The sequence below is a fragment of the Haliotis rufescens genome, unplaced genomic scaffold (genome assembly GCF_023055435.1).
Source record: "Haliotis rufescens isolate VD_foot unplaced genomic scaffold, xgHalRufe1.0.p SCAF_2, whole genome shotgun sequence".
Taxonomy (NCBI): domain Eukaryota; kingdom Metazoa; phylum Mollusca; class Gastropoda; order Lepetellida; family Haliotidae; genus Haliotis; species Haliotis rufescens.
In genome coordinates, this window is record NW_025963890.1 from 25515617 (window position 1) to 25532978 (window position 17362).

At 44.2% G+C, this 17362-nt stretch overlaps 1 protein-coding gene across 5 annotated transcripts in view; it reads left to right on the plus strand.

Moving 5' to 3' along the window:
• The window catches only part of LOC124118782 (HAUS augmin-like complex subunit 3), a 78541-nt gene that overhangs the window by 56925 nt on the left and 4254 nt on the right, over window positions 1-17362 (plus strand). For 4 of the 5 annotated variants that reach the window (XM_048399782.1, XM_048399781.1, XM_048399784.1 and 1 more), the window contains 3 exons: window positions 45-141; window positions 2120-2264; window positions 12346-12523. In XM_048399782.1, the coding sequence (XP_048255739.1) occupies window positions 45-141; window positions 2120-2264; window positions 12346-12523 (420 nt within the window). The remainder of the gene's footprint in view (window positions 1-44; window positions 142-2119; window positions 2265-12345; window positions 12524-17362) is intronic. The other variant, XM_048399786.1, reaches the window with a different exon arrangement.

The window sequence follows — 17362 nt, forward strand, 5'->3', positions numbered from 1 at the left end:
TGTTTCTTGTTCGACTCGTGTTAGTAAGTAAATACATTTTGTAGAAAGCCATGGAGGATCCGTGTATTACCCCGGCCAGGCATCAGCGCGGTACCATAGACTCCCGTGACAAGGCCACCACCAGACTGCACCAGATGCTGAGTAAGTCCTATACTAAGGGGAGGGTGATATAGGCATGAGTGCTGACCCCATGGCACCAGGACTCTGTATATTGTAATGACGCAGGGGATCCTGGTGTGAAATACACATTTCATGGAGCTTAGTGTGACAATAGTAAAATGATTCAAAGACATGATGAAAGTCAATTTTGTGAATTCTTAAAGCATGTGTATTAGTTGTGTATTCATTGAATGTGTGACATGTCCACCACCCAACATGTGTATTGGTTGTGTAATAGTTGTGTATTGCTTGTGTACTGATGGACTGTGTGACATATCCCACACCCAGCATTTGTATTGGTTGTGTATTGCTTGTGTACTGATGGACTGTGCGACATATTCCGCACCCAGTATGTGTATTGGTTGTGTACTGATGGACTGTGTGACATATCCCACACCCAGCATGTGTATTGCATGTGTATTGGATGTGTACTGATGGACTGTGTGACATATCCCTCATCCAGTATGTGTATTGGTTATGTACTGATGGACTGTGTGACATGTTCCCCATCCAGCATGTATATTGGTTGTGTACTGATGGTCTTGTGACATATCCCCCACCCAGCATGAGTATTGATGGTGTACTGTGGTTTTTTTGGCTGTGTACTAGCTGTGTACTGGTTGTGTATTGGTTGTGTACTGATGGACTGTGTGACATTTGTTGTTGTGTTACATGTGTATTGGTTGTGTTACTGCGGGGTAACATGTGTATTGGTTGTGTTACTGTTGTGTTTCATGTGTATTGGTTCTGTTACATGTGTATTGGTTATGTTACTGTTGTGTGGCATGTGTATAGGTTGTGTTACTGTTATGCAGCAAGTGTATTGGTTGTTACTGTTATGTGGCATATGTATTGGCTGTGTTACTGTTGTGTGGCATGTGTATTGGTTGTTACTGTTGTGTAGCATGTGTATTGGTTGTGTGGCATGTGTATTAGTTGTAACTGTTGTGTGGCATGTGTATTGGTGGTGTGGCATGTGTATTGGTTGTGTTACTGTTGTGTTGCATGTGTATTGGTTGTGTTACTGTTGTGTGGCATGTGTATTGGTTGTAACTGCTGTGTAACATGTGTATTGGTTGTGTTACTGTTGTGTGGCATGTGTATTGGTTGTGTTACTGTTGTGTGACATGTGAATTGGATGTGTTACTGTTGTGTGGCATGCGTATTGGTTGTTTTTTGTGTGTAATGGTTGTGTTACTGTTGTGTGGCATGTGTATTGTTTGTGTGACATGTGTATTGGTTGTGTAAAATGTGTATTGGTTGTGTTATTGTTGTATTTTGTGTGTATTGGTTGTGTAACTGTTGTGTGGCATGTTTATTGTTTGTGTAACTGCTGTGTAACATGTTTATTGTATGTGTTACTGCTGTGTGGCAAGTGTATTGGTTGTGTTATTATTGTGTGGCATGTGTATTGGTTGTGCTACTGCTGTATGGCATGTGTATTGGTTGTGTTACTGTTGTGTTTCGTGTGTATTGTTTGTGTTACTGTTGTGTTTCGTGTGTATGGTTGTGTTACTGTTGTGTGACATGTGTATTGGTTGTGTTATTGTTGTGTGGCATGTGTATTGGTTGTTACTGCTGTATGGCATGTGTATTGGTTGTGTTATTGTTGAGTGGCACGTGTATTGTTTGTGTTACTGTTGTGTTTCGTGTGTATTGGTTGTGTTACTGTTGTGTGACATGTGTATTGGTTGTGTTATTGTTGTGTGGCATGTGTATTGGTTGTTACTGCTGTGTGGCATGTGTATTGGTTGTGTTACTGTTGTGTTTCGTGTGTATTGGTTGTGTAACTGTTGTGTTTCGTGTGTATTGGATGTGTTACTGTTGTGTGGCATGCGTATTGGTTGTGTTTTGTGTGTATTGGTTTTGTTACTGTTGTGTGGCATGTGTATTGGTTGTGTTACTGCTGTGTAACATGTTTATTGGTTGTGTCCTGATTGGTTGTGATACTGTTGTGCAGCAGGTTGTGAATCTGGAGAACAACAGCTGTTCCTCACCAAAGCTGGGATGGTGGATGGTGCCCAGCAGCTGCAGCACAAGCATACAGCAGCTGATTCAGCTCTCGCAGCAGCCATAGACAAACATCAACACAAGACCCGTCTGCTGTAGGTATCAGTAGTATCTACACAGGCAAACAATGAAAAACCTCTTTTTTACATCAGATATTTAATCTCTCTGTTATCAGAATGACACAGCATTTCTTGTCACATCACCATTGCTCTGTGTCTGTGTGTAAGAGAGGGGGAGATGCAAGTCTTGTCATGGCTATGTGTTTGAGTGTCAGCAGGGTACGAAAAATCCACTCGTCCGCATGTATTGACAAGTGGCAGCATGTGCAGGGTGAGAAAGAATTGAATAAATGCTTGTCCGACTCGACGAGTACATATGTTTCAATCCTATCAATTCATCTCTTATTGTTTTCAATAAGATATGAATTATTTCGAAACCTAAAATACATTTTCATTTCTCGCACAATCTAAGTAATAACAATGAAATACATGTTGCTCATATCATAAATAGACGATATACTTGACAACTGTCCGAAATAAACAGGAAGTGCGTTTGCACAGCAGGAATTGAAGCTAGAAAAAGAACTGTGCAAGACGCATGATTGAGCAGGTTTGAATGGGCGGAGATGAATGTATATGGCGGGGATGGCCGTAAATAATAACTATGAACATAAAACTTCATGCAATTTAACAGGGCAAGTTAAAATATTGCAAGTCGAGTACAAAATATTATCTTCTTGCCCTGCTGGACAAGATGAGTGTAAGACATTTTTCGAGCCCTGATCAGGGAGATGCATATCTATCATTGCTTTTTGTCTGTGTGGCAGGGAGATGCAGGTCTGTCATTGCTTTTTGTCTGTGTGGCAGGGAGATGCATATCTATCATTGCTTTTTGTCTGTGTGGCAGGGAGATGCAGGTCTGTCATTGCTTTTTGTCTGTGTGGCAGGGAGATGCATATCTATCATTGCTTTTTGTCTGTGTGGCAGGGAGATGCAGGTCTGTCATTGCTTTTTGTCTGTGTGGCAGGGAGATGCAGGTCTGTCATTGCTATGTGTCTGTGTGGCAGGGAGATGCAGGTCTATCATTGCTTTTTGTCTGTGTGGCAGGGAGATGCATATCTATCATTGCTTTTTGTCTGTGTGGCAGGGAGATGCATATCTATCATTGCTTTTTGTCTGTGTGGCAGGGAGATGCAGGTCTGTCATTGCTTTTTGTCTGTGTGGCAGGGAGATGCAGGTCTGTCATTGCTATGTGTCTGTGTGGCAGGGAGATGCAGGTCTGTCATTGCTATGTGTCTGTGTGGCAGGGAGATGCAGGTCTATCATTGCTTTTTGTCTGTGTGGCAGGGAGATGCAGGTCTGTCATTGCTTTTTGTCTGTGTGGCAGGGAGATGCAGGTCTGTCATTGCTATGTGTCTGTGTGGCAGGGAGATGCAGGTCTGTCATTGCTATGTGTCTGTGTGGCAGGGAGATGCAGGTCTGTCATTGCTATGTGTCTGTGTGGCAGGGAGATGCATATCTATCATTGCTTTTTGTCTGTGTGGCAGGGAGATGCAGGTCTGTCATTGCTATGTGTCTGTGTGGCAGGGAGATGCAGGTCTGTCATTGCTATGTGTCTGTGTGGCAGGGAGATGCAGGTCTGTCATTGCTATGTGTCTGTGTGGCAGGGAGATGCAGGTCTATCATTGCTTTTTGTCTGTGTGGCAGGGAGATGCAGTTCTGTCATTGCTATGTGTCTGTGTGGCAGGGAGATGCAGGTCTGTCATTGCTATGTGTCTGTGTGGCAGGGAGATGCAGGTCTGTCATTGCTATGTGTCTGTGTGGCAGGGAGATGCAGGTCTGTCATTGCTATGTGTCTGTGTGGCAGGGAGATGCAGGTCTGTCATTGCTATGTGTCTGTGGCAGGGAGATGCAGGTCTGTCATTGCTATGTGTCTGTGTGCTAAAGAGATGCAGGTCTGTCATTGCTATGTGTCTGTGTGGCAGGGAGATGCTGGTCTGTCATTGCTATATGTCTGTGTGGCAGGGAGATGCAGGTCTGTCATTGCTATGTGTGTGTGTGTCAGGGAGATGCAGGTCTGTCGTTGCTTTGTGTCTGTGTGAGTGAGTGAGTTGGTTTTAACACCACTTTTAACAGTATTCCAGTCATATAGCAGCATGTCGGCTTAATATGTGAGGAAAGCCCGAAGTGATGCAGGTCTCAGACGTTTACTGCTTCGGTGAAACCCACGAGCATGGGTATGGTGCTGACAAACCTAGAAACATAATCCGGGCGAACCGGGATTCAAACCCAAAATCATAGGTTTCTGGCATGCCCAAGGGATGCATCTCTGCACAGCAAATCGCGGCGCCTTAGACGACTGGGCCACCCGTGCCCCCTGTGTCTGTGTGGCTGGGAGAAGCAGCTCTGTCGTTGCTATATGTCTGTGTGCTAAAGGATGCAGGTCTGCCATTGCTATATATGTCAGGGAGATGCAGGTCTGTCATTGCTATGTGCCTGTGTGCTAAAGAGATACAGGTCTGTCATTGCTATGTGTCTGTGGCAGGGAGATGCAGGTCTGCTATTGCTATGTGTCTGTGTGCTAAAGAAATGCTGGTCTGTCATTGCTATGTGTCTGTGTGCAAAAGAGAGACAGGTCTGTCATTGCTATGTGTCTGTGTGGCAGGGAGATGTAGGTCTGTCATTGCTATGTGTCTGTGTGCTAAAGAGATGCAGGTCTGCCATTGCTATATATGTCAGGGAGATGCAGGTCTGTCATTGCTATGTGTCTGTGTGCAAAAGAGATGCAGGTCTGTCATTGCTATATATGTCAGGGAGATGCAGGTCTGTCATTGCTATGTGTCTGTGTGGCAGGGAGATTCAGGTCTGTCATTGCTATGTGTCTGTGTGCTAAAGAGATGCAGGTCTGTCATTGCTATGTGTCTGTGCGTCAGGGAGATGCAGGTCTGTCATTGCTATGTGTCTGTGTGGCAGGGAGATGTAGGTCTGTCATTGCTATGTGTCTGTGTGCTAAAGAGATGCAGGTCTGTCATTGCTATGTGTCTGTGTGGCAGGGAGATGCAGGTCTGTCATTGCTATGTGTCTGGCAGGGAGATGCAGGTCTGTCATTGCTATGTGTCTGTGTGGCAGGGAGATGCAGGTCTGTCATTGCTATGTGTCTGTGTGCTAAAGAGATGCAGGTCTGTCATTGCTATGTGTCTGTGTGGCAGGGAGATGCTGGTCTGTCATTGCTATATGTCTGTGTGGCAGGGAGATGCAGGTCTGTCATTGCTATGTGTCTGTGTCAGGGAGATGCAGGTCTGTCATTGCTATGTGTCTGTGGCAGGGAGATGCAGGTCTGTCATTGCTATGTGTCTGTGTGGCAGGGAGATGCAGGTCTGTCATTGCTATGTGTCTGTGTGCTAAAGAGATGCAGGTCTAGCATTGCTATGTGTCTGTGTGGCAGGGAGATGTAGGTCTGTCATTGCTATGTGTCTGTGTGCTAAAGAGATGCAGGTCTGTCATTGCTATGTGTCTGTGTGGCAGGGAGATGCAGGTCTGTCATTGCTATGTGTCTGTGTGTGTGTCAGGGAGATGCAGGTCTGTCATTGCTATGTGTGTGTGTGTCAGGGAGATGCAGGTCTGTCGTTGCTTTGTGTCTGTGTGAGTGAGTGAGTTGGTTTTAACACCACTTTTAACAGTATTCCAGTCATATAGCAGCATGTCGGCTTAATATGTGAGGAAAGCCCGAAGTGATGCAGGTCTCAGACGTTTACTGCTTCGGTGAAACCCATGAGCATGGGTATGGTGCTGACAAACCTAGAAACATAATCCGGGGGGAACCGGGATTCAAACCCAAAATCATAGGTTTCTGGCATGCCCAAGGGATGCATCTCTGCACAGCAAATCGCGGCGCCTTAGACGACTGGGCCACCCGTGCCCCCTGTGTCTGTGTGGCTGGGAGAAGCAGCTCTGTCGTTGCTATATGTCTGTGTGCTAAAGGATGCAGGTCTGCCATTGCTATATATGTCAGGGAGATGCAGGTCTGTCATTGCTATGTGCCTGTGTGCTAAAGAGATACAGGTCTGTCATTGCTATGTGTCTGTGGCAGGGAGATGCAGGTCTGCTATTGCTATGTGTCTGTGTGCTAAAGAAATGCAGGTCTGTCATTGCTATGTGTCTGTGTGCAAAAGAGATGCAGGTCTGTCATTGCTATGTGTCTGTGTGGCAGGGAGATGTAGGTCTGTCATTGCTATGTGTCTGTGTGCTAAAGAGATGCAGGTCTGCCATTGCTATATATGTCAGGGAGATGCAGGTCTGTCATTGCTATGTGTCTGTGTGCAAAAGAGATGCAGGTCTGTCATTGCTATATATGTCAGGGAGATGCAGGTCTGTCATTGCTATGTGTCTGTGTGGCAGGGAGATGCAGGTCTGTCATTGCTATGTGTCTGTGTGGCAGGGAGATGTAGGTCTGTCATTGCTATGTGTCTGTGTGCTAAAGAGATGCAGGTCTGTCATTGCTATGTGTCTGTGTGCTAAAGAGATGCAGGTCTGTCATTGCTATGTGTCTGTGTGTCAGGGAGATGCAGGTCTGTCATTGCTATATGTCTGTGTGGCAGGGAGATGTAGGTCTGTCATTGCTATGTGTCTGTGTCAGGGAGATGCAGGTCTGTCATTGCTATGTGTCTGTGGCAGGGAGATGCAGGTCTGTCATTGCTATGTGTCTGTGGCAGGGAGATGCAGGTCTGTCATTGCTATGTGTCTGTGTGCTAAAGAGATGCAGGTCTAGCATTGCTATGTGTCTGTGTGGCAGGGAGATGTAGGTCTGTCATTGCTATGTGTCTGTGTGCTAAAGAGATGCAGATCTGTCATTGCTATGTGTCTGTGTGGCAGGGAGATGCAGGTCTGTCATTGCTATGTGTGTGTGTGTGTGTGTCAGGGAGATGCAGGTCTGTCATTGCTATGTGTGTCTGTGGCAGGGAGATGCAGGTCTGTCATTGCTATGTGTCTGTGGCAGGGAGATGCAGGTCTGTCATTGCTATGTGTCTGTGTGCTAAAGAGATGCAGGTCTGTCATTGCTATGTGTCTGTGTGGCAGGGAGATGCAGGTCTGTCATTGCTATGTGTCTGTGTGGCAGGGAGATGTAGGTCTGTCATTGCTATGTGTCTGTGTGGCAGGGAGATGCAGGTCTGTCATTGCTATGTGTCTGTGGCAGGGAGATGCAGGTCTGTCATTGCTATGTGTCTGTGGCAGGGAGATGCAGGTCTGTCATTGCTATGTGTCTGTGTGCTAAAGAGATGCAGGTCTAGCATTGCTATGTGTCTGTGTGGCAGGGAGATGTAGGTCTGTCATTGCTATGTGTCTGTGTGCTAAAGAGATGCAGGTCTGTCATTGCTATGTGTCTGTGTGGCAGGGAGATGCAGGTCTGTCATTGCTATGTGTGTGTGTCAGGGAGATGCAGGTCTGTCATTGCTATGTGTGTGTGTGTGTCAGGGAGATGCAGGTCTGTCATTGCTATGTGTCTGTGTGGCAGGGAGATGCAGGTCTGTCATTGCTATGTGTCTGTGTGCTTAAGAGATGCAGGTCTGTCATTGCTATGTGTCTGTGTGCTAAAGAGGTGCAGGTCTGTCATTGCTATGTGTCTTGGTGGCAGGGAGATGCAGGTCTGTCATTGCTATGTGTCTGTGTGGCAGGGAGATGCAGGTCTGTCATTGCTATGTGTCTGTTGGGCAGGGAGATGCAGGTCTGTCATTGCTATGTGTCTGTGTGGCAGGGAGATGCAGGTCTGTCATTGCTATGTGTCTGTGTGGCAGGGAGATGGAGGTCTGTCATTGCTATGTGTCTGTGTGCTAAAGAGATGCAGGTCTGTCATTGCTATGTGTCTGTGTGGCAGGGAGATGCAGGTCTGTCATTGCTATGTGTCTGCGTGGCAGGGAGATGCAGGTCTGTCATTGCTATGTGTCTGTGTGGCAGGGAGATGCAGGTCTGTCATTGCTATGTGTCTGTGTGGCAGGGAGATGTAGGTCTGTCATTGCTATGTGTCTGTGTGGCAGGGAGATGCAGGTCTGTCATTGCTATGTGTCTGTGTGGCAGGGAGATGCAGTTCTGTCATTGCTATGTGTCTGTGTGGCAGGGAGATGCAGGTCTGTCATTGCTATGTGTCTGTGTGGCATGGAGATGCAGGTCTGTCATTGCTATGTGTCTGTGTGGCAGGGAGATGCAGGTCTGTCATTGCTATGTGTCTGTGTGGCAGGGAGATGCAGGTCTGTCATTGCTATGTGTCTGTGTGGCAGGGAGATGTAGGTCTGTCATTGCTATGTGTCTGTGTGGCAGGGAGATGCAGGTCTGTCATTGCTATGTGTCTGTGTGGCAGGGAGATGCAGGTCTGTCATTGCTATGTGTCTGGCAGGGAGATGTAGGTCTGTCATTGCTATGTGTGTGTGTGTCAGGGAGATGCAGGTCTGTCATTGCTATGTGTCTGTGTGCTTAAGAGATGCAGGTCTGTCATTGCTATGTGTCTGTGTGGCAGGGAGAAGCAGGTCTGTCATTGCTATGTGTCTGTGTGGCAGGGAGATGCAGGTCTGCCACTGCTATGTGTGACAAGGAGGGGGCGATGCAGGTCTGTCATTGTTATGTGTCTGTGTGGCAGGGAGATGCAGGTCTGTCATTGCTATGTGTCTGTCTGGCAGGGAGATGCAGGTCTGTCATTGCTATGTGTCTGTGTGCTAAAGAGATGCAGGTCTGTCATTGCTATGTGTCTGTGTGGCAGGGAGATGCTGGTCTGTCATTGCTATATGTCTGTGTGGCAGGGAGATGCAGGTCTGTCATTGCTATGTGTCTGTGTGTCAGGGAGATGCAGGTCTGTCATTGCTATGTGTGTGTGTGTGTGTCAGGGAGATGCAGGTCTGTCATTGCTATGTGTGTGTGTGTCAGGGAGATGCAGGTCTGCCGTTGCTTTGTGTCTGTGTGAGTGAGTGAGTTGGTTTTAACACCACTTTTAACAGTATTCCAGTCATATAGCAGCATGTCGGCTTAATATGTGAGGAAAGCCCGAAGTGATGCAGGTCTCAGACGTTTACTGCTTCGGTGAAACCCATGAGCATGGGTATGGTGCTGACAAACCTAGAAACATAATCCGGGGGGAACCGGGATTCAAACCCAAAATCATAGGTTTCTGGCATGCCCAAGGGATGCATCTCTGCACAGCAAATCGCGGCGCCTTAGACGACTGGGCCACCCGTGCCCCCTGTGTCTGTGTGGCTGGGAGAAGCAGCTCTGTCGTTGCTATATGTCTGTGTGCTAAAGGATGCAGGTCTGCCATTGCTATATATGTCAGGGAGATGCAGGTCTGTCATTGCTATGTGCCTGTGTGCTAAAGAGATACAGGTCTGTCATTGCTATGTGTCTGTGGCAGGGAGATGCAGGTCTGCTATTGCTATGTGTCTGTGTGCTAAAGAAATGCAGGTCTGTCATTGCTATGTGTCTGTGTGCAAAAGAGATGCAGGTCTGTCATTGCTATGTGTCTGTGTGGCAGGGAGATGTAGGTCTGTCATTGCTATGTGTCTGTGTGCTAAAGAGATGCAGGTCTGCCATTGCTATATATGTCAGGGAGATGCAGGTCTGTCATTGCTATGTGTCTGTGTGCAAAAGAGATGCAGGTCTGTCATTGCTATATATGTCAGGGAGATGCAGGTCTGTCATTGCTATGTGTCTGTGTGGCAGGGAGATGCAGGTCTGTCATTGCTATGTGTCTGTGTGGCAGGGAGATGTAGGTCTGTCATTGCTATGTGTCTGTGTGCTAAAGAGATGCAGGTCTGTCATTGCTATGTGTCTGTGTGCTAAAGAGATGCAGGTCTGTCATTGCTATGTGTCTGTGTGGCAGGGAGATGCAGGTCTGTCATTGCTATGTGTCTGTGTGGCAGGGAGATGTAGGTCTGTCATTGCTATGTGTCTGTGTCAGGGAGATGCAGGTCTGTCATTGCTATGTGTCTGTGGCAGGGAGATGCAGGTCTGTCATTGCTATGTGTCTGTGGCAGGGAGATGCAGGTCTGTCATTGCTATGTGTCTGTGTGCTAAAGAGATGCAGGTCTAGCATTGCTATGTGTCTGTGTGGCAGGGAGATGTAGGTCTGTCATTGCTATGTGTCTGTGTGCTAAAGAGATGCAGATCTGTCATTGCTATGTGTCTGTGTGGCAGGGAGATGCAGGTCTGTCATTGCTATGTGTGTGTGTGTGTGTGTCAGGGAGATGCAGGTCTGTCATTGCTATGTGTGTCTGTGGCAGGGAGATGCAGGTCTGTCATTGCTATGTGTCTGTGGCAGGGAGATGCAGGTCTGTCATTGCTATGTGTCTGTGTGCTAAAGAGATGCAGGTCTGTCATTGCTATGTGTCTGTGTGTCAGGGAGATGCAGGTCTGTCATTGCTATGTGTCTGTGTGGCAGGGAGATGTAGGTCTGTCATTGCTATGTGTCTGTGTCAGGGAGATGCAGGTCTGTCATTGCTATGTGTCTGTGGCAGGGAGATGCAGGTCTGTCATTGCTATGTGTCTGTGGCAGGGAGATGCAGGTCTGTCATTGCTATGTGTCTGTGTGCTAAAGAGATGCAGGTCTAGCATTGCTATGTGTCTGTGTGGCAGGGAGATGTAGGTCTGTCATTGCTATGTGTCTGTGTGCTAAAGAGATGCAGGTCTGTCATTTCTATGTGTCTGTGTGGCAGGGAGATGCAGGTCTGTCATTGCTATGTGTGTGTGTGTGTGTGTCAGGGAGATGCAGGTCTGTCATTGCTATGTGTGTGTGTGTCAGGGAGATGCAGGTCTGTCGTTGCTATGTGTCTGTGTGGCAGGGAGATGCAGGTCTGTCATTGCTATGTGTCTGTGTGCTTAAGAGATGCAGGTCTGTCATTGCTATGTGTCTGTGTGCTAAAGAGGTGCAGGTCTGTCATTGCTATGTGTCTTGGTGGCAGGGAGATGCAGGTCTGTCATTGCTATGTGTCTGTGTGGCAGGGAGATGCAGGTCTGTCATTGCTATGTGTCTGTTGGGCAGGGAGATGCAGGTCTGTCATTGCTATGTGTCTGTGTGGCAGGGAGATGCAGGTCTGTCATTGCTATGTGTCTGTGTGGCAGGGAGATGGAGGTCTGTCATTGCTATGTGTCTGTGTGCTAAAGAGATGCAGGTCTGTCATTGCTATGTGTCTGTGTGGCAGGGAGATGCAGGTCTGTCATTGCTATGTGTCTGTGTGGCAGGGAGATGCAGGTCTGTCATTGCTATGTGTCTGTGTGGCAGGGAGATGCAGGTCTGTCATTGCTATGTGTCTGTGTGGCAGGGAGATGTAGGTCTGTCATTGCTATGTGTCTGTGTGGCAGGGAGATGCAGGTCTGTCATTGCTATGTGTCTGTGTGGCAGGGAGATGCAGTTCTGTCATTGCTATGTGTCTGTGTGGCAGGGAGATGCAGGTCTGTCATTGCTATGTGTCTGTGTGGCAGGGAGATGCAGGTCTGTCATTGCTATGTGTCTGTGTGGCAGGGAGATGCAGGTCTGTCATTGCTATGTGTCTGTGTGGCAGGGAGATGCAGGTCTGTCATTGCTATGTGTCTGTGTGGCAGGGAGATGTAGGTCTGTCATTGCTATGTGTCTGTGTGGCAGGGAGATGCAGGTCTGTCATTGCTATGTGTCTGTGTGGCAGGGAGATGCAGGTCTGTCATTGCTATGTGTCTGTCTGGCAGGGAGATGTAGGTCTGTCATTGCTATGTGTGTGTGTGTCAGGGAGATGCAGGTCTGTCATTGCTATGTGTCTATGTGCTTAAGAGATGCAGGTCTGTCATTGCTATGTGTCTGTGTGGCAGGGAGAAGCAGGTCTGTCATTGCTATGTGTCTGTGTGGCAGGGAGATGCAGGTCTGCCACTGCTATGTGTGACAAGGAGGGGGCGACGCAGGTCTGTCATTGCTATGTGTCTGTGTGGCAGGGAGATGCACGTCTGTCAGTGCTATGTGTCTGTGTGCTAAAGAGATGCAGGTCTGTCATTGCTATGTATCTGTGGCAGGGAGACGCACGTCTGTCATTGCTATATTTGACAAGGAGGGGGAGATGCAGTCCTGTCATTTCTATGTGTCTGTGTGGCAGGGAGATGCAGGTCTGTCATTGCTATGTGTGACAAGGAGGGGGCGATGCAGGTCTGTCATTGTTATGTGTGTGTTCTTCAGGGAAGGGGAGATGCGAGTCTGTGTGGACCAGCTGTACCATGGATCCAGCACAACCAGTGGAGAGCCAACAGTGACTCCACCATTGCTGCAGGAGACACTGACCAATCTAGACACAATGCTGGTCAAGCTGGAGGCATCCATTATTGATGTCATCAAGGATCATGATACCAAGAAGAAGGTAAAGAAAATAGTTCAAAGTAATGATGATCCTCAGATGATCAGATGATCCATGAGCATCAATACAGGGAATAGGAAAATGAGTTTGTATCAAGGTAGTATGATGAGCTATTGATAGTTTAACTGGAAACTGCACTATTAAATAGCTTCAATTCTGTGAAACCTCAGTTACTTTTTGGTGGGGTAATTCTTTTTATAAAATCCATTTTATCTCCACCAAAATGTAACTCCGGAATTCGAGCCTTGTTCAGTGGGATCTGAAGACAAGGCGGAAATATCCAGTTGAGTACATACGAGGAAGTGCCTATTTATTCCAACTTCAGTATGCTGCTCACCAGAATTTTCTATGAACACTAGTACTGTCAACATCCGACTGTGCTACGCTACAGGCATATTCAGCAGCGAATCAACCTCCTCCTCAAGCAAACAATCCCCATGACTTTAGATCACGAGCATCCACGATGGCACTTCATGGCAACTGCTGTCGCCTCGATTATTGAGGCATGTTTTGGGAAATCTGACGCAGTCTGTCTGCAAGACCTGTCAGGAGAGGATGAAGAGAGCGTTGACAGTTTTGGGCCATTGATGGTTGCACAGCTATCGCCAAGCGAAGACATCGTTGATAGTGTACCACCAGGCCCTGTCTCTTGTTATCCCCCAAAGCTAGGACACTGTTGCTGTTAACACTGGGGAGTGGCAGTCTCGCCTTATGTGTATTATTTCACAGGCATACAATTTCTTATTTGTTCTGGTGGTAAGCTTGTTGGCCGATTTGTTTATGGAAGTGTTCTCTCTAGGTGAGAGATCTCCATTGGGATAACTTTTCGGTTCAACAGCAACAAATTGCTTTATATGTAATGCAGGATAAGTGTATAAATATAATATTTTTAAACTTATCCTATCTCACACTTTGTATCTTCTTCTTCGATCCTATTTGGAAACATGAAGACAAGATTCTTTGACCTGATAGTGTCTATCAAGAAGGTTTTTAAAGATATTTCATACTTTGATTTTTTCCTGTTTTTATTAAAAACTAAGTATTATCAATATCTAATATATTTGGAAATTTTAGTATAAATTGTATATTTATATACTTATCGTATCTCACCCTTTGCATGTCTTCTTCTCCGATGCTATGTGGAAACATGCTTGAACTCCAGCATCTAAAACGAAAACTTTCTCCTGAACACACCCCAGCTTCTCCATAGTTATGACCAACAACTGGGCCCGTGCACCCTAACCTTACTCGAGCTGACCCCTTGTGTACCTCTGCCAACTCATTCTCTTTCTTATCGCCACTTTGTGTTGACATGTTTTGACAACTTAGAGAAGTTCTCTGTCTGTTTTTTTTCTCTGAATTAACAAAGCCTACACCAAGGGCAAAAAAGACAGACAACATCCGGCATGCAAAGTGTGAGATAGGATATGTTTATGCTAAATTTTCCAAATTGTTAAAGGCGCACTGATCTAAAGCAATTCCCCGGGACTGGTTGTTGCCTTTGTTACTGTTTTTCCCGTGAGTACCTGGATCATATAGCAGAAATCTAGACTAGTTTGCAACCTGTGTTTGCCATTCGTAAGCACATTTGTCACTTTTATTGATAGTATAAGAGCGTATGGTCACATTGATCAACAAAATGAAATACAGTTTTGGAAATAATGAGGAAATGTAGGTAGGTATCTTTGTGGGTGGCATCAGTAATGGTGACAAAGTTTTGATATGTCACTTGCTTGGTAATTGTGCGATTTTCGTTTACACTTTTTTAACGTGCAACACATAGTAAATATTTCACCTGAGCATTGCTTATTTTATCGTGTATATATTTTTACAGTCAAAATGTGCAAAATTTTCACTTAGGAAATTTATTAAAGCCTAAATATTCAGTTATTCTATAAATTGACTGAAAAATATGTCCATCTGTATTATTATAACAACGAATTCCAAACATATTAATGTTAAGATGTAAAGTGCATTTCTATATTGTTTGGCTTTTAATCATACATAATAATCTATTGTGCTGTTTTTAAGCCCATTTGATCGTCTTAATCATTTTAAGTCAATCTGTTAAAGAAATGGACAAATTTTTCATTCAAAATATGTAGAAATATTAAGACATTTTATAAATTGCCCGAGAGATTCACATTTTACAAATTGAATGTACAAAGGAAAAGACTTGTGAAAATTTCCCAGCCAAGACGTAGCGGAACAAGAATGAATCTGTTCAATGCTACAGCAAATGAAGGAAAACAAAATTCAAATATCATAATTACAACCTACCAAATTTATATGTATAAGTTTAGGCAGCTTCCTTGTTCGAGGAATGTATCCGTGAATATCCACATAAAGGAACAATATCCCACACGTCTGCAGCTGTACAAAGAAACTTATTTGATGTCACTTGTCTCTGTAACAATCAAATAATTTAAAATATTGTTTCGGGATATTATAACCCGTGTTTGTTTCTCAACTGATCACTTAGTTTGTTTCATTTATTTAACATAGGTGTCAAGTCTTAAAGGTCAGCTGAAAAAGCCCACGTGACAACTATTTTCATAATGTCCATGGTTCTTTAAAAAAAATCCATTGAGTTAGATAACAATGAGCAATCAAGGTATTATTGGTTAACAAAGTATGTTGTTTTTACATCAGCACTTCATGCCATGATATGAGTGTATTCCCTTTGCTTTAGTAAACCTACACATGTAAACAGTTACTTATGACATATCCACTGTGCAAGATAACAGTGATTAATCAATCAACGTATTATCTGTTAATCCTTTGATGACTAGGAATAATCTGTTGATTTACAAAAAAGTAAATCAAAGGATCATTCATCTTTTGCTTGGCTGCCACGTGCATATTACATAACACACAGTACCTGGATTTAGATTGAATAATTACCCCAGACACAATAAATGCCAAATGGGAACCTTTGTCAGGTCATCTGAGTGGTGCTACCACTAACTATACCTGTAATAAATTCATTAAGTGAATGACGACAAATACATAAGTGTAGGGTTATACCAGAAAACGTGGATAACTACAAGGGACTAGTAATCATATTATCGAAGCAATCCGAAATCGGAAAAAAATTTTCACTACATGGATACTTTTTTATTATTATTAAACTATAACCATCAGGGGTATTTCCAAATGACAACATCTGATGAGCTTCCGCCGTTCTTTTTGTCTGTTTATTTAGGCTGAAGAAATTAATTAACATGCACCCTTTGTCGAAATCTTTATAGATCACGGTTAACCAATCAGTGTTCAAATATGCGTAAAACAGATATTGCCTCCAAGTTTATTTACGCTGTCTCTTGTCACGCTCAGTTGCATTAGCGAGCAAATCGACTCGAGCAGCTTGTGAGCCCCAGCAGCCAGTGTCAGACAGCAAGGCATTAGAGATTAGTGCCCCTTTAAATTGTATATTTATATACTTACCCTATCTCACAGACAATATGCCCACACGACCATCCTTCAATCGTAATTCCTCTAGCCTGATAGCTCAGTGAAAGAGAATGATTTGGCAGAGGTATACACGTGGTCATCTCAGGCAAGCTTACTGTGCACAGGAGCACTAATTGACCCAGTTGTTGGTCGTAACCATGGAGATGCTGGCTTGTATTCAGGTGAATGCTTTTCTTTTAGAAGCTGGAAACATGGTTCAAGCATGTTTCCACATAGCATCGGAGAAGAAGACATGCAAAGGGTGAGATAGGATAAGTATATAAATATTAAATTTATACTAACATTTCCAAATATATTAGATACTAGTATTGATTGTACTTAGTTTTTAATAAAAACAGGTAAAAATCAAGGTATGAAATAGCTTTAAAAATCTCCTTGATAGACACCACAAGGTCAAAGAATATAAAACAATTGTATGACGTGTACCGACACGCTGAGATTCAGTTTTGTTCTTGCCAGTTAAATTTTGGAAAAAGCTTTTTTGAAAACTATTAGTAAAACTATTGAGAAACTTCCTTTTTAGAAACCAGAATGGCAGCTTTGTTAGAATACCTATGGTCATTAAGTCATTTATGATTAAAATCCTGGTTACGTCCATGTATGTTTCAATGACCGTTCTCTTTTATTAGTGATAAAAACAACTTCGGGGTAATTGACATCGTACATTTTCAAAGGACAAAATGTGAAAGATCGCTAAACAGCCCTAACAATACTCAAATTGACATCGCTCAATATCGGGCATCATTATTATTTCTTAATAATTAACAAGATTATACTAACGTAATACCACCCAAAAGTAAGTACATGTAGATTCAATCAAAATTGTTGAAACGTTTTCATGGGCAGCAAATCTATTCAACAAACCTATTTTCGATCACTCGCAACTCGGGCGCCGTATGTCATTGTTTCACTATGACGACCAGAAAACATACATCCTCGTATCAGGTCGTATTTCGCACTTAGCTACCTAACTTTGACCTTTGCTCAATGGCCAGTCCATGAAATACCACTTTTTCTTTCATTTATTCATTTGATTTATAAATACAACTTTAGAAGTGTATTAAATTTACACCTAGCTAGGTATATACATGTACATTTAAGGACATACGTGATAGTTTATTTCCACTAGTTTCCCATTCCATCCCATTCTACTAAAGGAAAAGTTTGAAATAGATCATGATCGTAGGCCAATGAAAGTAATGGAATTATTTGGCATAAAAGGAAAAATATATTCTTGGTATTGAACTTCGAAAATTTAACCAGCAAAATCTTTAATAAAAATGGTTTATTATGTCTTTCCTTTTTTTCTTAATTTTGGCCTAGCTAAACAACAGCTTGGAGGGAAGATATACAAATTAAAATGGTGAT